This window comes from Notolepis coatsorum (genome assembly GCF_963971535.1).
Source record: "Notolepis coatsorum genome assembly, chromosome: 2".
Lineage (NCBI taxonomy): Eukaryota > Metazoa > Chordata > Actinopteri > Aulopiformes > Paralepididae > Notolepis > Notolepis coatsorum.
The window spans coordinates 138,564,013-138,587,630 of record NC_140166.1 but is presented as its reverse complement, the minus strand read 5'-3'; the positions used below and the strand labels follow the sequence as shown (position 1 = coordinate 138,587,630).

The 23,618-nt window shown below is 43.9% G+C and overlaps 1 protein-coding gene across 1 annotated transcript in view; it reads left to right on the top strand.

Annotated features, from left to right (window-relative positions):
• The window catches only part of triob (trio Rho guanine nucleotide exchange factor b), a gene marked incomplete at both ends in the record, with an annotated part of 438,511 nt that overhangs the window by 220,706 nt on the left and 194,187 nt on the right, over positions 1-23,618 (top strand). Inside the window, 2 exon segments of the mRNA XM_084308322.1 lie at positions 2,977-3,091; positions 7,918-8,077. Coding sequence (XP_084164448.1) covers positions 2,977-3,091; positions 7,918-8,077 — 275 coding nt within the window.

Here is a 23,618-nt window from a genome sequence, read left to right as displayed (position 1 = left end):
ATCGCCCAACGGCCCGAGGAGACTGGGGTGAGTTTTAGCGTGTAGTATTACCGTGTTCGATATAAACTGCTATGATGAACATATGACCCACATTAGATGAATGGTATAACGTTGCCCACGGAATTATAAATGCCCCCTCGCCCATCCGGTCAACATCAGATGACGTGTAGTAACTCCTAGAAGTACATCCAGTTGAAATTTTTTATCTTGCACAGATTCCTACCAAACTGTATTTGATCATCAATATAATGCATTTGGGGCTATAAATCACGTTCTGGAGAAAGCTGCAGAAAGAGATGAAAACATACTTATACTTTAGACCATATTTTAGTATGAATATGTGAATGAAAAAGTTTAACGTTGCTACACCATGAACAATACATATAGGACATTGAATGGGCCCTAATAATGGCAATCTAGCAATAGAATTTAAACTTCCCACCACAGTTAGGACAGTCGAAACCCGACCGATCTTCCACCGTCGACTAAAAACACACAATCAATATCTGAAATGAAGAAGAAGATTATAGAACTAACCTTTGCACTGTCTTTTACTGTCATACACTTTGCCACTAAATAATATTCCTTGCCTATATTTCTACCTACTATGCTAATATGTCTTTACTACTATGCACTCAAGGCTGTAGCACTCAAGTTCAACACTGTTTGATGAACAACGTTACTTACCCGTAGCTGCCAGAGTTGTACCCTTGACCTGCTGACCTGTTGTACATGACAACATGTAAAAGGTAGCCGATAGTCAGTAGACGAATGAGACTCACTTGAATGGATGAGCGTTTAACCTTCTGTATTGTCGCAGTGAAAGGGTTAACCCTTTGGTAGTGTGGTAGTCAAAGGGTTAACCCTTTGGTAGTGTGGTAGTCAAAGGGTTAACCCTTTGATAGTGTGGTAGTGAAAGGGTTAATGTGAGGTGATGTTACCTGTTCCCCAATACACACACATCTGACTCGCTCAGTCCCTCAGCTGAGAATAAAACTCGGGTGATTATTATTACATGTTCTGATGTAGTTGATTTGTACTCCCTTCCTCTGAGCTTCATGTGGGCCTGGCCTGGTGTCGCCCCAGAACTCTCTCTCATATTTAACACACACATATGTGGCCATAGCTGTGTTTCACCTGGGCCCCACCCGCCAGCAGGGCCCCAGATTGACAGAGCAAACACACCCTGGATTGATAAAGCAAATGCACTGTGCCAATGTGGATAACTGATGGAAACGCTTGAAAAGACACATCAACAACACATAAAGATGTTCACTGACAAAGTATTTCACCTTGTAGAAGAAACCCTTCTCCTGACTTAAAGCAAATAATGTAAATCTCCAGGGTCTAGTTGAGCTGCGTCGTGGTGAGTTTGGGACAGTGGCTACAGTAGAGGGGGGGGGGGGGGGGGGGGGGCGGGGGGGGCGTTGTTAATATAAATGGCTGCATTTATATAGCAGCTTTTATCCAAAGCGCTTTGTTCCTCACATTATGATTGTACCCATTCACTCACACATTCACACACCGACGGCGGAGGCGACCGTGCAAGGTGCCAACCTGCTCATCAGGAGCAATTAGGGCTTAAGTGTCTTGCTCAAGGACACTTCGACATGCTGCCCGGGAGGAGCGGGAATCGAACTGGGACTCAAACTACAGTAGAGGTCCAGCGGCTGAAACTCAAACTACAGTAGAGGTCCAGCGGCTGAAACTCAAACTACAGTAGAGGTCCCGTGGCTGAAACTCAAACTACAGTAGAGGTCCAGCGGCTGAAACTCAAACTACAGTAGAGGTCCAGCGGCTGAAACTCAAACTACAGTAGAGGTCCAGCGGCTGAAACTCAAACTACAGTAGAGGTCCAGCGGCTGAAACTCAAACTACAGTAGAGGTCCAGCGGCTGAAACTCAAACTACAGTAGAGGTCCAGCGGATTAACACTTTGGCTGCCATGGGTTAAATTCATTATCAACCGTAGGTTGCCGGCTCTATTTGTCTATAGAGAAAGTCCCCTTCTTTGCAGGGCTATAACTTTTTAAATTCTATTGCTACATTGCCATTATTAGGGCCCATTCAAAGTCCTATATGTATTGTTCATTGTGTAGCAACGTTAAACTTTTTCATTCACATATTCATAGTAAAGTATGGTCTAATGTATAAGTATGTTTTCATCTCTTTCTGCAGCTTTCTCCAGAACGTGATCTATAGCCCCAAATACATTATATTGATGATGCAATACAGTTTTATGGCAATCAGCGCGATATAAAAAATTCCAACTAGACGTACTCCTAGAAGTTACTACACGTCATCTGATGTTGACCGGATGGGCTAGGGGGCGTTTATAATTCCGTGGGCAGCGTTATACCAATCATCTAATGTGGGTCAAATGTTGATAATAGCAGTTAGTATCGAAGACGGTAACTTTACACGCTAAAACTCACCCCAGTCTCCGCGCGCCGTTGGGCGATCATCGTAGAGTAGACATTTTATCATTATGGGATGTAGATTTACCCGGTCCATCTCCAGCTTGTATAATGGTATATACGTCCAAATCATGTTGTTTATCGAGTTATTGGCAATCGATCGCTATGTAGTGTGTCGAGATCGAGTCCCGGGACCTATTAGCGAGTGCCCGGAAGTACTACGGACGTCTAGGACAACCTCTACGGCACTTCCTGTTAAGCGATTGCGCCGATCGGCCACCAGATGGCGCTCCTGAACCGCCAGAGAGCTCAGTGGGTCCTCCTGGTGGATCTCAGGCCAGCGGAGGGGACATATGAATCCGATCCCAGATTTTTGAAATATTGATATTAAAGACGCTGTAAGGCGTCTTCGGCAACTTGAGCATGGCCGGGAATGACGTGTTTAGGCGTTTCCCTGCACCCAAAGTGTTAATAGAATAGGCTGTTGCTTTCTGTTTGTTGTTGTTTGTCCAGTTGAAATCGTTCCAACATGTCCCCTGAACTGGGTCTTTTGTCCCCAGGCGGCAGAGACAGGCGCGGGGGCCCCGTCCTCACCTTCCCCGCGCGGAGCAACCACGACAGGATACGCTCCGAGGACCTCCGGAGGCTGATAGCCTATCTCGCTACTATCCCCAGGTAGGATTGCGATAGGATTTGTTATTATTATAATCATTTTTTATTTATTTTTTTACATTTGTGACCGGGGCCCTATTGCTAGGTTTTGGGGGGTCGTTCCTTATCAGTCAAAGTCAAAGTCATATAGACCTGTTTTCTGTATACGTCAGTGTGCGTGCGCCTCACCGCAGCAGAAAGGAACGTAATCCTGCTCAGAACAACGGGGCAGACTACAATATTATTTGCATTTGTTAGCCATGCTAGCGATCTAAATAATCAATCCATGCCAAAGCTAGAAAGGTGAAAGAATCACACTCACAGCCATGCTGATTTGGCAAAATTACATCCAGACGTTTTTGTTTGAAACACCTTTTAGTCAGGGGAGTGCCATGGTTTCTCCATTATTTTAGTGCAGCAGCTCGCACAGGTCCAAGGCAACTTAGTCACATGACTCAGTTGTTATTGCTGATTGGCTCGAACACAGTATGTTGTATACATAAAACAGGTCTATTCATTGTCATTTTTCCATATGGAACATAGAAGCACGAAATACAGTACTCAGATCTCGGTTATTGTTAGGGATCCAGGTAAGAATGTTGAGTTCAAGTATGGCATGGAAGAATGGAGACGGAGAGGGTGCTGCTCTTCTCGAATATGTGTTAATTTATTATCAGAAACACTTTGAGCGATAACAATACAATACAATACAAGGTAAAGCAGGTACAGTAGTAGTAATAAGGAAGGATACTTAGATAAACAACTTAAAGAACAAGAGAGAAAAGGGCGGTGAGAGATCTGACTCCTCGACCTTAAGCAAAGATAACTTAAATCATGATAACGGGCGAGATATCTGACTTCTGCCCGTGGACGGCTGTTCCCAGTAACACTGCTGAAGAACCGACAGAAAGAGAGGGGCCAGGTATTACTATGAAGGCCTCAACACAGCCAGCAGACCCAATCAGCACCAGTGACACAGACACAGGCAGGTGACAACAATCAGGGTAATCACTGAGACAGCAGGTGACGACAATCAAGGTAATACAGAGACAGAGTGAGAATTCCAAGATGGCGGCAGAGCCTCCAATCCTGAATAGGGAGAGAAGCCCAGACGTTACAGGTTATAGCCATTAAATACTAAATAACGAGCATAAATACTAAAATAAATACTGATCCTCGTGATAGACATGCCAACTGATTCAACAGAAATCCAATAAAAAACAAAGAAAACCTTAATTAATTCAATAGAAAACTAATTCATTCAATAAAAACCTAGTCGAATTCAATAAAACTGATTTAGTTCAATAAAACTCATTTGATTCACTGATTAAAGAGACAATAGGTGCCATAGAGTGCCACAGTGCCGTGTGCTACAGAGGCATGGCAGTGATGAGCTGCGATGAACTGTTCAGTGTCTTCATTGGGGAAAGTCTGGGGGGGTTGCAAAATGTGGATTTCATGGTGGTTTTTGTTCTGGGTCTATTGTGACGTTTCTTCTTGATCTGTGAAGCTATAAATACATACAAGTCAGATCGTGATAAAATGAATGAAATGTTTAAAAAAAAATTTAAAGAACATATTTACTGTAACAGCCAACAGTTATGTTGTCTATAAATAGTCAAATCTTTTTTTAAGGCAGTTTGTGACACCTACAGTACCTGACTGCCAAGGTGTTAAAAATGCAACCAAACTTTAGATTAGAATTGTCTCTGTTTATCTCTGCTCTGAGACTTAAGGTTTAACTAGATACAAATAAGCACATCTTCTACAAATATTTTCTCAATGATTTCAATGTATGATACATCATTTGAAAGCTTACATTCTGTACTTTCATAATCTGTAAAAATCTGAAAGATTACCGAGGGAGACTTGCACTGCTGGGCTCGGTCACATTTTGGTTTATTATACATTTTTAAGGACATACAAGAAAGATGATGCATTATTAAAATGCATTGCCCACAGGGTTTGCTACTTCTTCACCTCACTGTACGTCTTTTCACTGAGCTGTAATTAACACAACACACGGATCCGGTGTCCTCCGATGACATCACTGGAGGAGATATTCAAACCTGTTAACTAATCGATAACTGTCAAACTAAATTAACGTGTGCAAGCCTGTTTAGAGTAATAATAATAATGCAAATAATAATAATAATAATAATAATAATAATAATAATAATAATAATAATAATAATAATGAAGATAATGCAGATAATAGAGTCTTGGTATACATGTGAGATTATGTGCAAAATAAATCAGCGTTGTTGTTCGGTGAAGTGCCCCTTTAACTCTTACCCCACAGCAACATTAACTCCAAAGCAAGGTCTTAGTAAATAAAAGGTCTAGACGTTGACAGCATTTCCTTGAGGGGGGGGGGGGGGGGGGGGGGGGGCAGGTACAGGTATGGGCAGCCTAAATATTAAAGGCAACCAACATGTGTCTAACCACGCCCAACTTGCGTCTAGCCACGCCCCCGCATTCGCATTCTTTCGCCGTTAAGTTTAGGCATAACTTTAAGCATTGTTTCGGAGTTGGTTAAGGTTAGGCATTGTTTCGGAGTTGCTTAAGGTTAGAAGGGTTAAGTTTAGGCGCTGTTAAGGAGCTGGTTAAGGTTAGAGTTTGTCTTAGAGAATGGCAATAGACAGCCTATTTCCGTGCTGCAGCGCGAGGCAATAGACAGCCTATTTCCGCGCTGCAGCTCTCTCGCGCTGCCGTGGTCACATGGCCGTATTGGCCAATCAGAGAAACGCTAAACACAAGTTTGTATGGCAGGGTAATTGTCCTGTCTAGGAATGTTCGATATTGGCTTTTTTAACGATATATACCGATAATTGTCCAACTCTTAATTTCCAATACCGCTAGTAGCAACCGATACCGATATATGCGCCCCCCCCCCCCCCCCTCCCCCAAAAAAACAGGAATATTTTCAGGTAATTAACATTACATATCTCTTGTCGTGGAATTAACATACTTTTGACAATACATAAAATACGAATTTGTTCTTACTCGCTTGCCTGGGTAAATAAAGGTTAAATAAATGTAAAAATAAATATATATTTTTATTTTTTATTTTTTTTAAACAGATAGGCCTACCGTTAATTTTCGATATTACATTTGAATGCCAATATCGGCCGATAATATCGGTAGGCCGATAATATCGGACATCCCTAGTCCTATCCTAACTCATCCTACACCGTCCTCCCTACTCTCTCTTCCTTCATCTCCCCCACCTCTCTCTCTCTGTGTCTCTCGTTGACCAATAGTTTGGATCAAGCTACTTGCACATGTAGGTTAGTTAGCTTCCTCATGGGTAGTCTCTCTCTCTCTCTCTCTCTCTCTCTCTCTCTCTCTCTCTCTCTTTCTCTAACTGCATCTGCTAAGGAGAGAGAGAACACCCCCACCTCCCTCTCTCTACCCCCCCACCCCAGCTAGTGTAGGTCAGTTCTAATTTAACAGGCATAAGTATTACCAGACTTTCTCTTATCCTTCCTGATTTATCTGTAGGCGTTGCTGCTGGTCTGTGTTTAGTTAGACTAGCGGTGGTCTATCCTGCCTGGCAGCACTTAGCTTCAGGGTGTTCTATTGTTTTCTGTTCAAATGTGTTTGTTTCTGTGCTAGTACTCTGCTGTGTTTGGTTCGGCTCCGCTTTGCTCCATTCTGCTCTGCTCTGTAGTGTTCTGTGTGTGTTCTGTCACTGTGTAGTGTTGGGTGGGAATCTATAACCGGGTTTAGGTTCATAGGTGTATATACAGTGTGGGTTTTAGCTGATCTCAGCTTACCTTACTGAAGGCCATTGACATTTATGATGTCATTGATGTTGGCAAGGTTTGGGAAATACGTCATGTGACTTGGAAGTTGTTTAAAAGTCACTAGGTGTAGGTCATTACTAGGGCTGTCAAAGTTAATGCTTTAACTTGAGATTAATTAAAATTATTTAAAGCATTCAAATAAATGTATCTAGATTAATCTATGGAGTGAAAAATGTTCAGCGTTCTGAACTCTCAGCAGTATAATTTGCTTGTTCTTTTTTTGCATCGACTCATGCACCTTTTGAAAATCATCTGACATGAAGATGGAACACATTTTTGTTGTTAATATGATTATATTACTGGTAGTTCATACAAGACATTATCGTCATCTAAGCCAATCTGCACTTAACATAGGCCTGGGTTGTATTTAGCGCCGCGGATATAAGAAATAGTCTAGCTGAGTCAATGTTGATGGTTTTGTTGAACATTTGTATTTCACAGGAGAGAAACTGTATTCAAAGAAAGCTATTCAAGGCTGCTGAGTTGCGCAGTGGGCAAGGCGCTCGCCACTAACGCAGGAGATGCTGGTATCGAGCCAGCTCTCGGCGTTGCTACCGGCTTGGCCGGCCGTCATACTAACACTGCTAAGACTGCCTCTTCGGCTAGCAAGGTCAGTTTCCCTGGAGCCGCCCCGTCGGCTAACCCCACAGTCTCGTCCACTAGAGCCCCTGCTGCTAGCACCTCAGTCTCGTCCGCTAGAGCCCCTGCTGCTAGCACCTCAGTCTCGTCCGCTAGAGCCCCTGCTGCTAGCACCTCAGTCTCGTCCGCTAGAGCCCTGCTGCTAGCGTTTCGGTCCCGTCTGCTAGGGTTCCTACGCCTAGTACCTCAGTTCCGCACGCTAGAGTTCCTACTGCTAGCCCCTGGTCCCCATCTCCAGCCCCCCTCACCCAGTCCCTGTCCCCGTCTCCAGCCCCCCTCACCCAGTCCCTGTCCCCGTCTCCAGCCCCCCTCACCCGGTCCCTGTCCCCGTCTCCAGCCCCCCTCTCCGGGCCTCTGTCCCTGTCTCCGGCCCCCTCTCCGGGCCTCTGTCCCTGTCTCTAGCCCACCTCTCCGGGCCTCTGCTCTGTCCCCCTCGCGGTGCCCCTGGTCCCGTGCCCTGTGCGCCCTTCTCCGGGCTCCCCCCGGCTCCTGTTCCGTGTCCTCATCCCCAGTTTTGTCCGGGGTCTTGGCCCTTCGCCCTGCCTGTTCCGGGGTCGATCGTGTGGGTTGTCTGGGAGCCTCCCCTCCGGGGGGGGGGGGGGGGGGGGGGGGGGTACTGTCAGGATCTGAACTTTTTGGACATTTACCCCTGGCACCATCGTGTGCTCATCGTCGGTACTACGCCGTTCTGGACAATCTGTTGTTGTCCTCATGTATTTTCATTCTATCACAATGTTTACTCCCTGCCTGGCTGCCTGGCTGCCTATGTTCTTGTTCCCTGTGTTTATTCATATTCATGTTCCTGTCTAGGTCCTAGTCCTTAGTCCCTGTGTTGTTATGTTACTATGTTTATTCCTGCCTGTTAGTTCAGTGTCTAGTCTCCTTCCCTTGTATTCATGTGTCCTGCCTGTCAGCCCCCAGCTGTTCCTTGTCAATTGTAATTAGTCCTGTATATATTCATGCCGCCCCTGTCTTCCAGTGTTGCGTCATTGTTTGTTGTTAAGTATCCCATCAGTACCCTTCCGTGATGTTTGTATCTCCTGTTGTCAGTACCTCCGTGCTGTTCTGCCTACCTTTGTTGTCCCCTGTAACGTGTCTGTTTGGCTGTGCTCAGTAAACTTATTATTATCGGAACGTCGACTCGTAGCCTCGTCTCTCTCACTCCACCTTGTCCTGCGATTGAATCCTACACCCTCCTGAACGCGTCTATGCCAAATACAACGCAGTTCGGTTTCCGGGTTCCTCTGATTGGCCACGACGCCCACGTGACCCCGCGCTAGCACGCCCCCTTATCCATGCCTGCCGCTACACCGCGCCAAGCTCCTCTGTGTGTTTGCAGCGCGCGGCAGATTTATGCGTAAATTGAGGAAGCGAGAACATACAGGGACCTCTGCCACGCGCTGCAACACACAGAGGAGCTTGGCGCGGCTGAGAAACCCCTTGTGAAACTGACCCTTGACCGGAAGACAAACCCTGAGTATTGAACATTCCCTTTTTGTACGAGAGCCTGATACGTGTGTTTTGACCCTGGACTGTTATCCGACTACTCTAATTGCCCATCGGACTGCTGTGCTTCTATTAGGGCTGTCCCCGACTAAGGATTTGGATGGTCGACTAGGATTGGCCAACATTTGCCGTTAGTCGACTATTGGTCGACTTAAAAAAAAATATATATATATAATATATATATATATTTTTTTATCATTCCATTTGGGCTGTGGGGGTGCTTAATGTCTGAAGGAGTCGACTGAAGGCTTCTTGTCCTCTGCAAAAGCATGCAATTGGTCCTTAGTGGTTCATTAGATGGGTGAAATCCTCTTTCAGTGCCTCTGTGCCTGTTTTCGTAGGCAGTTAGCCTCTGGTATGCGTGCCATTAGCGTTAGCCACGCTTCTATGCCTCTTTATTTAGAAAAAATATTAAAAAAAAATATATAATATATATATATATATAATAATTTTTTTTTTTTATATTCGACTAAGAGGTTGGCCAGTCGACTACGGGCCCCTTTTGACCGATTAGTCGACTAATCGATTAATAGGGGTCAGCCTAGCTTCTAGTCAATAAATATCTTTTATTTATTGAAATTGTGCTCTTGTGGACATTTGAATTGGTTTGTTTTGAACCAAGTTCAAGTTCAAGTTTCTTTATTAGTTGTCATACAAAAATACAGAATACTTTTATATGAAATGCTTTTCTGTTCTGCTCCTGAGAGTGTGCTAGATACAAATAAATAGATAAGTAAAAAATAGAGGTCAAAAGTACGTAACAAGTGTAAACAAAGTGTTCAAAACAAAAGTTTTCAATATACATATATACAATACAATACAGGTTAGAACAAAATTTGTAACTGAGTTACAATACAATATAAAGTACAATGCAGAATGGGATGAGGTACAACTTAGGGTAAGGTGCAATGAGGTATAAGTTGTAGTGCAAATCTCTTACCAATAAATATAAATATAAAGTGTGTTAAGGTGTCTAAGTGGGTGAAGTGGGTGCTACAGTGAGTTGTTTATTTAAAGTGAGTGTTGTGCGTGTGGATGTGTGTGCTGTGAGTGTATTTGATGGTTTGTTACATAGTGTTATTGTCATTGAGCATCCTGATGGCCTGGGGATAGAAGCTCCTTCTGAGTCTCTCTGTACTGGCCATGAGACTCCGTGTCGAGCCTGAGCACCACCGGCTCGTCACAATATATATCACATACAGCATTATTGTACATGCTATCATACAGAGTTATGGCATACAGACTCAGCTAGCCTAGAGGCAAGGGAAGGCTTGTTACGAGTTCCCAGTGTGTGAGTCAGCCAGGTCGCTGTGTGTACAGTAGTGGTGGGGGAAAAATCGATACGTAGTAGTATGGCGATACTTTGCGTGGCGATACTGTATCGATACAGGGACGCCAAGTATCAATATTTAATTATTCATAATTTTTTAATTTTTTTGTATTTGTATTTTTTTTTATAAGGAAGTTGCATGTTAATTTCAATACCTGTATAGTACAGTAGTCCACACACACGCACACACGTGTGCATTCTGTTAAGTTGGAATATGACTGTAAGACAAACAGTTCAGTTTGTCAGGTACATGCAACACATATACAGTGTTGACATCTGTCTGCTTGAAAAAAATACCATGTTCTGCAATAAAAATATTGAAGTGAGATGAACAGACTGACTTTATTTTATTAGATAAAACATGTTGACAAAGTTTTATTTTGCAGTTGAAAAAAGGCAATCCATCGCAATATATTGCAATATTAATATCGCAATACTCAGTGTATCACAATATAATTAGTATCGCAATACTATCGTATCGTGATAGTATCGTATCATGAGGCCTCTGGTGATTCCACCCCTAGTACATAGACATCCTGGAGCATTCCTCTCAGGAGTCAGGATCCTGTGGGTGGTGTTCAGGACGGGCTGTGAGGTGTGTGAGAGAGAGAGAGAGAGAGAGAGAGAGAGAGAGAGAGAGAGAGAGAGAGAGAGAGAGAGAGAGAGAGAGAGAGAGAGAGAGAGATAGAGAGAGAGAGAGAGAGAGAGAGAGAGAGAGAGAGAGAGAGAGAGAGAGAGGCTTTGGAGACCACAGGATAAAGGGTCTGTGGTCGGCTGGCAGGCTGGAGGGAAATGACTGGCAGTGGTGCTAACTCACAGAGGGGTCAGCTTGGTCTCCCCCTCCCTTAGTCTGTGCTTTATCTCTCTCTCCCTCTATCTCTCTCCCTCTCTCCTTCTATATCTCTCTCTCTCCCTCATATATCTCTCTCTCCCTCTATATATCTCTCCCTCTATAGCGCTCTCTCTCTCTCCCTCTTTATATATCTCCCTATATCTATCTATATCCCTCTATATATCTCTTTCTCCCTCTATCTATCTCCATCTATATATCTCTCCCTCTATCTATATCCCTCTATATATCTCTCCATCTATATCTCTCTCCATATATCTATCCCCTCTATATATCTCTCTCACTCCCTCTCTAGCTCTCTCTTCCCTTCTTTATCTCTTTATCTCTCTCTCTGTCTATCTCTCTATCCCTCTCTATCTCTCTATATCCCTCTTTATCTCTCTCTATCTCTCTCCCTCTATCTCTCTCCTCTATATATCTCCCTCTCTAGCTATTTATCTCCCTCTCTTTCTCTATTTCCTCTATATCTCTATATATCCCTCTTTATCTATCTATCCCTCTATATCTCTCTCCCTCTCTATATATCCCTCTATCTATCTCGCTCCCTCTCTTTATCTATATCCATCTCATTATCCATCTATCTCCCCCTCTCTATCTTTCTATGCCTCCCTCTTTCTCTCCATCTCTGTTCTCTTGTTCTATGTGATGTTCTATCCATTCCCCTATTTTACTCTACCCCCCATTGTTCCCCCATCTCTCCCCCTCTCTCTCCCTCCACTCTTTCTCTATGTCTCTCTCCCCCCTCTCTCTCTCCCCTGCTATCGCTCTCCCCCACTCTCTATCTCCCCCCGCTCTATCTCTCCCTCCGCTCTTTCTATCCCCCCCCGCTATCCTGCCCCCTCTCTCTCATGCTCTTTCTCTCTCTCTCTCTCTCCCTTTTTTCACCCCCTCCCCCCCCCCCCCCCCATACACACCCCACACCCTCTCGCTTTCTCTGTGTTTTTCTGTGCTTGTTTGGCTACCGGTGGTTTTCACAGAGATATTGAGAGAGAGAGAGAGAGAGAGAGAAAGAGAGAGAGAGAGAGAGAGAAGAGAGAGAGAGAGAGAGAGAGAGAGAGAGAGAGAGAGAGAGAGAGAGAGAGAGAGAGAGAGAGAGAGAGAGAGAGAGAGAGAGAGAGAGAGAGAGAGAGAGAGAGAGAGAGAGAGAGAGAGAGAGAGAGAGAGAGAGAGAGAGAGAGGAGAGAGAGAGAGAGAGAGAGAGAGAGAGAGAGGAATCTGTGCAGGAGAGAGAGGCCTGTGTGCCTGTGCTCTCTGTCTGCTGGTGAGAAACAGTGAGAACAAACCATTTACACAGAGAAACAACCTTTTATGGACTTATACCACAAAGCCACCACCGGTAAGCAACAGCAGTGGCAAAGTGTTCTCTTTCTCTCTCTCTTTGCAGAGGAGATTTGTTTTGCGTTCGTTTTTACAGCTGCAATGGACCTTCTATATAGACAGGCGTTTGACTCTTGTTTTCTTTTGAATGGCTCCATTGTTATTTAGCAGTTTTGTATTTTTGTTACATAGTAGCTTGAGGTGGTTTCTTTTCTCGGTCAATCAGGTTTGTTGTTGAAACATCGGGAGTTAATCGTCCCCCGTCAATCAGATTTATTTTTGCACATATTCACATTTTGTGTGGGCACGTCATTTCACGTCTTCGTCTGTTCGATTTGTTCCGTGAATGTGTTTTCCTCTTGTGTTTTATATAGCCATGTTTTCGTTGGTCGGTTTGTTGTGACCTGTGCTAATGAATATGTTAGTTCATGTGTTCCTGGTTTCTGCGTTCCCACCACAGTCTCACAGTTTGTCCTGGACACGTGTGCTCCTAGACGTCTATGACTTTCCATCTGTGTTCCATCTGCAACTCATTTGTTTGTTTATTTTGTTTTATCAGCAACTAATCCCCTGTTTTGTTTGTTTAATTATAACGTGAAGCGGCGGTCAGACATGTGTTCAGTCATTGAAAATAAATATCTTTGCTATTTTACAGATATATATTTTTCTGTATCTACTGGAACTATTTCCTTTCCTTTTATTTGTCCATTTGAGACTGTCGCCAGGTGTGGCTTCACATTTATATTGGACATTCATGGTTCTATATTGCGGGTCCCAAACTGCAATATGTAACGCTATGCTACCCTAGCTATGCTACTCTATGCTACACTAGCTATGCTACTCTAGGCTACACTAGCTATGCTGCTCTATGCTACCTTAGCTATGCTACGCTAGCTATGCTACTCTAGGCTACACTAGCTATGCTGCTCTATACTATGCTAGCTATGCTACTCTATGCTATGTTAGCTATGCTGCTCTATGCTATGCTAGCTAGTAGCTATGCTACTCTATGCTACCCTAGCTATGCTACGCTAGCTATGCTACTCTAGGCTAAACTAGCTATGCTACTCTAGGCTATGCTAGCTATGCTACTCTATGCTATGCTAGCTATGCTACACTAGCTACATATCGCAGCCGGTTAAATTATGTATTATTGAGATCCCTCAGGTGACGGTATATCATATAATAAAATAGTTCTCACTTGGACGCATTCTATACTACCTACAAATATTAAATTAGTTATTTCGTCAAACGCTCACCCCAAAGTTGTTGAAATGGTCCCAATTTGTCTGTCTGCTTTCTGGGCGCACTGTTCAAATTTATTTTTTCACTGGCGTTTGATTCAACATGTCAAAGCTCAATACATCCCTTTGGCTGGCTGTGATGTGTAGCGTAGCAGCCTACAGTGAGGGACCAGCAAGGTTTTATAAATCCTTGTTATTTTTAATGGGTATATATATAGCAGCGTAACATAGAATAATAATATATAAAAATATTGTATAATACTGTATACCAATATAGTGTAGTGTAAATAGTATGATTTAGTTATATTATAATAAAATAGAAATAATACAATTATATAGTATATAGAAGTATACTATATAATAATACATTATATAAATATAGATACATGTGTGTGTATGTATAAATGAATGAACCTAATTATGCAATTTAACTGAAGTTTTGTTTTATTTGTACATGTACAGTACATTACCATGAAGGGCTTGATTCTGTATGAGAATGCGCTTCATACAGTAAAAGAAAAAGTAAAAAGAATAAAGAATAATGTCCAAACACTATACAAAATATACTATACAATATACAAACTAAAGTACAACCTAAAGCACAGAATGAAGTACAAAATGCAAACAACGAGGTACAAAAATGCAAACTTTTTAAAATGCAAAAATAAGGTATGGGTATAGTGCACATCTTTTTGTAATACATAGATAACATATGATGTAGTGTTTAGTGTCTAAAGTGAATGTTAAAGGTGAGCGTTTGTGCAATGACTCCAGTGCTGTAATAATAATACTAATACACTTTATTTGTATAGCACCTTTCATACAGAAACTGCAGCTCAAAGTGCTTCACAACAGAAAAAAGACATAAGGCATAAAATGAGCACATAAAGTGCAGACATATAAAATCACAGTTTTTCACATTAGGATCTAACATCCCAACAGGCCACTTTGTTTATGGGTTGATTCAGTTTTTAAAATCGACAATAATAAAAAGAGTAAGATAGAATAGACAGAGTAAAATAGTGCAATAGTGCAGTGCAATAAGTAGTAGAATAGAATATACATGAAATGAGCACATAAAGTGCAGACATATAAAATCTGTTTTCTTTTTTTTTACAGCTTAAAGTCATCTTTACCTTCTCTGTTTGTTATCCACAGTTTAAACCTGACAGTCTTCCCTCCTGTTTGATACCCACTTTGACCCTTCAAACCTCCCACTCAGGGCAAACCTCCCTCTAGTAGTCTAGTCACTAAATCTCGAGTCGGGTATCGAGTCCCTGGTGTTCAGGTCCAAGTCCGAGTCACCAAAGAAGAGTCCAAGTCAAGTCCCCATTACCCTAGTCCGAGTCCAAGTCCGAGTCCAAGTCATCAAGGCTGAGTCCACTCCACGCGGGCAGTCAAAGAGCTGACATACAAATAAGAAAAAGGTTCTACATTAAACATAAATGACACAGTGGTCACCGTTTCAAAGGGAGTTTATTTACTTTGTGACACAATACCCAAACAAATGCACTAGCCATCAATGTATTATGCCAAATGATTAGGGCCTATTACAATTTTTTTTTAAATACAGTCGATGCTTGAGTCCAAGCTTCATCCGGCTTCAACATGGACGGTCGCATTTTACCCAGCTCCCGTAACCAATGCAACAGAACAACAACATTTTCTACTTCCCCTCCTGTGGATTATGGACTTGTACCTGAATTCACAACTCAAGCAACAACTCCAGACAGAAGTGGAGGGTAGCGAAAACGCAAATCAGCAGTCCCATTGCGACTTCTACTTGTTAACGGGCATGGAGAGGAAACATCCAGCCTTCGGAGCCACGACTATCCATACAGTACTTACTGCGAATTCGGAACGAAAGAAATTACCCCCGACAGGCAAGTGTAATAAGAAATCAATGTTTTTATTATATCTGCTCATGTCGGGTGACATACACCAGAACCCTGGACCCGTAATGACACAGAACCAGAGACTACAGAGAACGCATCCGGCTTCAACATGGACGGTCGCATTTTACGTAGCTCCCGTAATCAACGCAACAGCCAACGCAACAGAGCAACAACAAAGTACTTTGCGCATTTTCTACTTTCCCTCCTGTGGATTATGGATTTGTACCTGAATTCACAACTCAAGCAGCAACTCCAGACAGAAGTGGAGGGTAGCGAAAACGTAAATCAACAGTCCCATTGCGACTTCTACTTGTTAACGGGCACGGAGAGGAAACATCCACCCTTCGGTGCCTCGGCGATCCACGCAGTACTTACTGCAAATCCGGAACGAAAGAAATTACCCCCGGCAGGCAAGTGTAATAAGAGATCAATGTTTTTATTATATCTGCTCATGTCGGGTGACATACATCAGAACCCTGGTCCCGTAATGACACGGAACCAGAGACTACAGCAAGAAGCGATGGAGGTTCCCATCGCGACCAACAACATCAACAACGCAACCTGTGGCTACATCTACTGCGCGGACGGCAACACTTCCCCAATGACGCCGCAGCAGACGAGCACACGTGAGGCAGTGACGAGAGGAGGTGAACCGAGGGTCGAAACCATGACGACCATCTCGACGCGGGATGTAAACATCTCGACGCCCGATAGCCGGCTAGCTAGCAGAGCTAACAACAAAAACAACCAGGAACGAGTCCTTTGTTGCCCCAGCACGGCGCGGGACCCGACACCCCCCTCCCCCCTTCTTTGTTGTTCCAACACGGCGCGGGACCCGACGCCCCCCTCCCCCCTTCCCACCCACAACAACACAGAGGAACAGATTACAAACGGACAATACTTCGAACCTGCCAACATAAATGAAATAACCAACGCCAATGGACTGAACATTTTTCACATTAACATTAACAGCTTAAAAAACAAATTGGATGAAATCAAGCAAATATTCATAAATGGTAAGGCAAACATACTGTGCTTCTCAGAAACTAAGCTCGACGATTCTGTAAAAGATCCAGAGATAGAGATTGAGAACTACTCAATAATCAGGAATGATAGGAACAAACATGGAGGTGGTGTCTGTATGTACATACACAAGGACACCAAATTCATCAACAGAAATGACCTGAATCATAAATCAATTGAAACTGTATGGGTGGAAATCCTATTCGAAAGGGCGAAATCCCTACTGGTTGGCACAGTCTACAGGCCGCCAGATCATAGTGGCTTTTATGATACAATGGATGGGTGTTTAGCTGGAGTTGAGGATGTAGACAAAATTCTTATTGGAGACTGGAACACGGATATGCAACGAAAAGATGCACCCGTCTTCAAGGCCTTCAGTAGGTTTTGTGATCTGCATGGCCTCAGCCAGCTAATCACCCAACCCACACGTGTATGTGAATCAACTCAGACTACCATTGACCTCATTCTGACCTCCGACAAGTCCAAGATCTCAAATAAAGGGGTTATAGCATGTGGGTTAAGTGATCATTATATGATATTCTGTACCCGAAAAAAACTAAAACAAAAGGCTGGCTGCCACAAAACAGTCACATCTAGAGACCTCAAAACCTACTCTAGCGAGGCCTTCAACCTTGAACTGGAGAGTCTGGACTGGTCAGATGAACTCAATGGTACACTGGTTGACGAAACATGGCTTGGTTTCAAAACCAAATTCTCAGCAATACTAAACGACATGGCCCCCCTAAGAACCACCAGGGTAAAAAATCGCGCTGAGCCGTGGATGCACTCCGAAATACTGGCCGCTATGAAAACCAGAGACAAAAAATGCTCTGAGTTTCGTAAAAGTCAGTCAAAGCTTACTAAAAGCACGAGCAGTGAACTCCAAGCCCACGTGACTGAACTCAAACTAGAAAGAAACAGACTAAGAAACGACGTAAACTCCATGATCAAAACTGCAAAAAAGAATTTCATCAATGACAAAACTGAGGAAAACAAAAACAAACCACGTGAACTTTGGAAATTACTCAATAATCAACTAGGATGCAGTAAAAAACTTAAAACCAGATTCTCAAACATAAACATAAAAACTGACAACACGCTCATCACAGACAAGCTGGATGTAGCCAATTACTTAAACATTTTCTTCACAAACATAGCCACAACACTGGTAAACAAACTACCCTCCCACTCAGGGCTTTATGGGGTAGAACACATAGTAGCTTTCTACAAAAACCTAGGGGTCCGCAAGGACGACTTCAAGCTGGAAACGGTAACAACAGATGAGGTACTCAATAAACTGAGCGCCCTCCAACCTAACAAGGCCACTGGCCATGACAACATCCCCTCCAAATTCCTCAGAGACTCAGCAGCCGCCATCACACCAATCATCACACACATAATAAACCTCTCCATAAAACAGGGACACGTCCCCAAGGACTTCAAAATTGCGAGGGTGACCCCTCTGCACAAAAAGGGCAGCAAATTAGACCCAGGCAACTACCGCCCTGTTTCTATTCTCACCTCCATCTCGAAAGTCATGGAAAAAATAGTCTACGAACAGGTCGAAAAGTACCTAGCGGAAAAAAATCTAATCTACGAATTCCAATCTGGCTTCAGAACATCCCACTCCACTGACACATGCCTTCTCTATTTGAATGACCACATCAAACAAGAGGTGGACGCAGGCAAATACTGCGGCATGGTCATGCTGGACCTACAAAAGGCCTTTGACACGGTCAATCACTCCATTCTGATTGACAAGCTAAAAGCAATTGGTTTTGATAGTCTATCAGTGAGCTGGATGCAATCCTACCTTGAGGGGAGGGAACAGATGGTGGAGGTAAACGGTACCCTATCCCCCCCCCTCACAGTGAGCTGTGGTGTTCCACAAGGAAGCATACTAGGACCGCTACTGTTCCTAATTTATGCAAATGACATGTCGTCAGCTTGTGACTGCAACTTGTTCCTGTTTGCGGACGACTCAGCCCTGCTGGTCTCTGACAAGAACAAGTTACAGGTTGAAAAAACCCTCAGCTCGGAACTAGGCAGAATCTGCATATGGCTCGCTGATAACAAACTATCATTACACATGGGCAAAACAGAGTCCATTCTCTTCGGTTCAAATAACAAACTCAGCAAGACCGACGGCTTCTCAGTTACAGTGGGTGACAATATTGTCACAAGGAAAGATGAAATTACCTACCTGGGGTCCATCCTAGAGGCTAATCTCTCCTGTGACAAAATGGCATCCAATGTAATAAAAAAAGTCAACCAACGAACTCGATTCTTGTACCGGATCTCCTCTCTGGTAAACAAGAACACCCTGAAGACTCTGGCAGGAGCACTCATTCAGGGGTACTACGACTATGCTTGCACCTCATGGTACCAAAGCACCTCAAAGGCGCTAAAAACAAAATTACAAACATCTCAAAACAAACTGGTCAGACTACTGCTTGACCTTACTCCTAGAACCCACCTCACCCCTGCCCACTTCGACAACCTAGGATGGCTTAGAGTAGACGACAGAGTACAACAACTTGCAATGGGCCTGGTCTACAAGATACACTACACGACCAAGGTACCCATGTACATGTCAAAATACTTCCCAAAGGTCAGTGAATACCACGATCACAACACCAGAGGGAGCTCCACAAATCATGTCAAACCCAGATTCGGCTCAAATAAGGGACTAAACACGTTTCGCAATTATGCCACATCAATGTGGAACGCCCTACCCAAAGCTGTAAAGGAATGTGGATCACTACCCACTTTCAAAACCTCTCTCAAGGGACACCTACGGGAGACTGCAATTCAACACTGGCCCCTGTAAATATCCTAACCCAATCATTCCAACCCCCTCCAATGTACAGTCATTTACCTAGTATGGTTTTGTCAATAGTTCAATGTACAATTGTGTTTGTTTGGACAGTGTCTCCTCCCCCCCCCCCCTCAATGTACAGTGTTACTTGTTTATACAGTATGCCCCCCGCCCCCCCCCCCCCCCAACCACCTCCAATGTAAATTACCCAGTATGGTTGTCAATATCCCAATGTACCCAACCCCCCCCACCCAACCTCCAATGTACAGTTTCTACGTCAAATGTATATACTCCCTTTTCTTGACTCCTTCTGTATCACAAACAGTACTGTATTTGCAAATCTGGTATGTCATAAATGTATAGATGTAGCAGTACTGACTATCTGTATGTCATGTATGTCATATATGTCTATATGAATTGAAAATGGGGGACCCTGATGGAAACAAGACAAACGTCTTTCTCAGGTCTGCATCCCCTTAACAATTGTATGTATTGAGCCGTACTGTATTGTACCCATTCTGCAATCTGTTAAATAAAGTTTTCATTCATTCATTCATTCATAAAGTTTTCATTCATTCAGTTAGATCTGCTGACCCAAGAAGCGGCGGTCAGCTTCGCCAGCACAACAGAACAACTGCTACCCACACAGACGGCGGCTAACGACATGATCAACGGCAACATTCCTCCTCTACCACCTCTGCAAAAGAACCCACGAGAGGCCACAGCGAGAGGGAAGGAACCAGGGTTCATAATCGAGGGCGCTCAGCACGTCGCAGGGCCAAAACAGCGAGGCATCGCTCCTCACACCGGCGCCGGCCGTCAAGATCAACAGCATCCACGCAACTGACTCTACAGCCAGCAGTTGCACCAGCCGACCAGCAAGCGGCGACATACCCTCACCGAAGCCCCTGCAGACTAGGCTATACCCGGGCCAGGACAAAATGCACCCCCCCTCCCCCACAATGGAGGACTAACAGACACATCTGTAAACAACCAGCCCCCCCCCCCCCCCCCCCCCCCCACATTGCGGGCTTTCACACAGAGGAATACAGACTCCAGCAAAGGACAAAGGATCACCCCCCTCCCCCCCTCCCCACTCACGGCACAAACAACAACAATGCCCCCCCCTCCCCCCACCACAGGACAGGACACAAATTAACAGTTACCTCCAGTGTGACGACATCAATCAGATTACCAACAAGAATGGACTTCATATATTCCACCTTAATACAAACAGCCTGAGACCTAAACTGGCTGAAATCAAACAATTGTTTTTAAACGGTAAGGGCTAACATATTGTGTTTCACAGAAACAAAATTGGACTCATCTGTATAAAGCAGCACCCGTCTTCAAGGCCTTCAGTATATTTTCTGATCTGCACGGTTTCAAGCCAGCTAATCACCCAACCCACAAGGGTATGTGATTCGACACAAACCACCATTGACCTCATTTTGACCTCTGAAAAGTCCATGATCTCCAATAAAGGGGGTGATAGCATGCGGGTTAAGTGATCATTATATGATTTTCTGTACCCGCAAAAAGCTAAAACAGAAGGCCGGCTGTCACAAAACAGTCACATCTAGAGACCTCAAAACTTACTCTAGAGAGACCTCTAACCTAGAACTGGGGAGCTTGGACTGGTCAGATGAACTCAATGGTACACAGGTTGAAGAAACATGGCTTGGATTCAAAACCAAATTCACAACGATACTCAACAACATGGCACCCCTAAGAACCACCAGGGTCAAAAATCGCGCTGAGCCATGAAATACACACTGAAATACTGGCCGCTATGAAAACCAGAGACAAAAAATGCTCTGAACTTCATAAAAGTCAGACAAAGCTTTCCAAAAGCTCAAACAGTGAACTCCAAGCCCACGTGGTTGAACAAAAAATTCAAAGAAACAGACTAAGAAAATGACGTAAACACCATGATCAAAACCGCAAAAAGAAATTTCATCAACGACAAAACTGAGGAAAACAAAAACAAACCCAGCAAACTTTGGAAATTACTCAATAATCAACTAGGCTGCAGTAAAAAACTTAAAACCAGATTCTCAAACATAAACATAAAGACGGACAACACGCTCATCACAGACAAGCTGGATGTAGCCAATTACATAAACATCTTCTTCACAAACTTAGCCACAACACTGGTAAACAAACTACCCCTCCCACTCAGGGCATTATGGGGTAGAACACATAGTAGCATACTACAAAAACCTAGGGGTCCACAAAGACGACTTCAAACTTGAAATGGTAACAACCGATGAGGTACTCAAAAAATGTTGCGGCCCCTCCCAACCTAACAAGGCCACTGGCCATGACAACATCCCCTCCAAATTCCTCAGAGACTCAGCAGCCGCCATCACCCCAGTCATCACACACATAATAAACCTCTCTATAAAACAGGGACACCGTCCCCAATGACTTCAAAATTGCGAGAGTGACCCCTCAAGCACAAAAAGGGCAGCAAATTAGACCCAGGCAACTACCGCCCTGTTTCTATTCTTACCTCCATCTCGAAAGTCATGGAGAAAATAGTCTACGAACAGGTCGAAAAGTACCTGGCGGAAAGAAATCTAATCTACGAATTCCAATCTGGCTTCAGAACGTCCCACTCCACTGACACATGCCTCCTCTATTTGAACGACCACATCAAACAAGAGGTGGACGCGGGCAAATACTGCGGCATGGTCATGCTGGACCTAACAAAAGGCCTTTGACACTGTCAATCACTCCATTCTGATTGACAAGCTAAAAGCAATTGGTTTTGATAGTTTATCAGTGAGCTGGATCCAATCCTACCTGGAGGGGAGAGAAACAGATGGTAGAGGTAAACGGTACTCTATCCCCCCCCCCCTCACAGTGAGCTGTGGTGTTCCCACAAGGAAGCATACTAGGACCCGCTACTCTTCCTAATTTATGCAAATGACATGTCGTCAGCCTGTGACTGCAACTTGTTCCTGTTTGCGGACGGACTCAGCCCTGCTGGTCTCTGACAAGAACTAGTTGCAGGTTGAAAAAACCCTCAGCTCGGAACTAGGCAAAATCTGCATATGGCTCGCTGATAACAAACTATCATTACACATGGGCAAAAACAGAGTCCATTCTCTTCGGTTCAAATAACAAACTCAGCAAGACCGACGGCTTCTCAGTTACAAGTGGGTGACAATATTGTCACAAAGGAAAGACGAAATTACCTACCTGGGTTCCATCCTAGAGGCAAATCTTTCCTGTGACAAAATGGCATCCAATGTAATAAAAAAAGTCAACCAACGCACTAGATTCTTGTACCGGATCTCTTCTCTGGTAAACAAGAATACCCTGAAGACTCTGGCAGGAGCACTCATTCAAGGGTACTACGACATATGCGTGCACCTCATGGTACCAAAGCACCTCAAAGACGCTTAAAACAAGATTACAAACATCACAAAACAAACTGGTCAGACTACTACTTGACCTTACCCCCCCAGAACCCACTTCACCCCTGCCCCACTTTGACAACCTAGGATGGCTTAGAGTAGACGGCAGAGTACAGCAACTTGCAATGGGCCTGGTCTACAAGATACACTATACGACTAAGGTACCCATGTACATGTCAAAATACTTCCCAAAGGTGAGTGAATACCACAACCACTACACCAGCAGGAAGCTCAACAAATCATGTTAAACCCAGATTCGGCTCAAACAAGGAACTAAACAGACGTTTCCGCAATTATGCCACATAAATGTGGAACGCCCTACCCCAAAGCTGTAAAGGAATGTGAATCCCTACCCACATTCAAAACCGCTCTTAAAGAGCACCTATGGGAGGCTGCAATTCTAAACTGGCCACCGTAAATGCACAAAACCCCCACCACCTCCTAATAGACTCCCTCCCCACCGCATGTATATATTTCCCTCCCCCGCCGTATGTATATTTCTCTCCCACCCACCCACCCCCTCCTAATGTACAGTCCCATCCCCATCATATGTATATACTCATGTCAGGATCTAGGGGTACCAGTACTGTATATTTGAATACCGTTTTATGTCACAAATGTATCAGTACTAAATGTAAATGTATGTTGTGTATGTCATAAATGTCTATATGAATTGAAAATGGGGGGACCCTGAT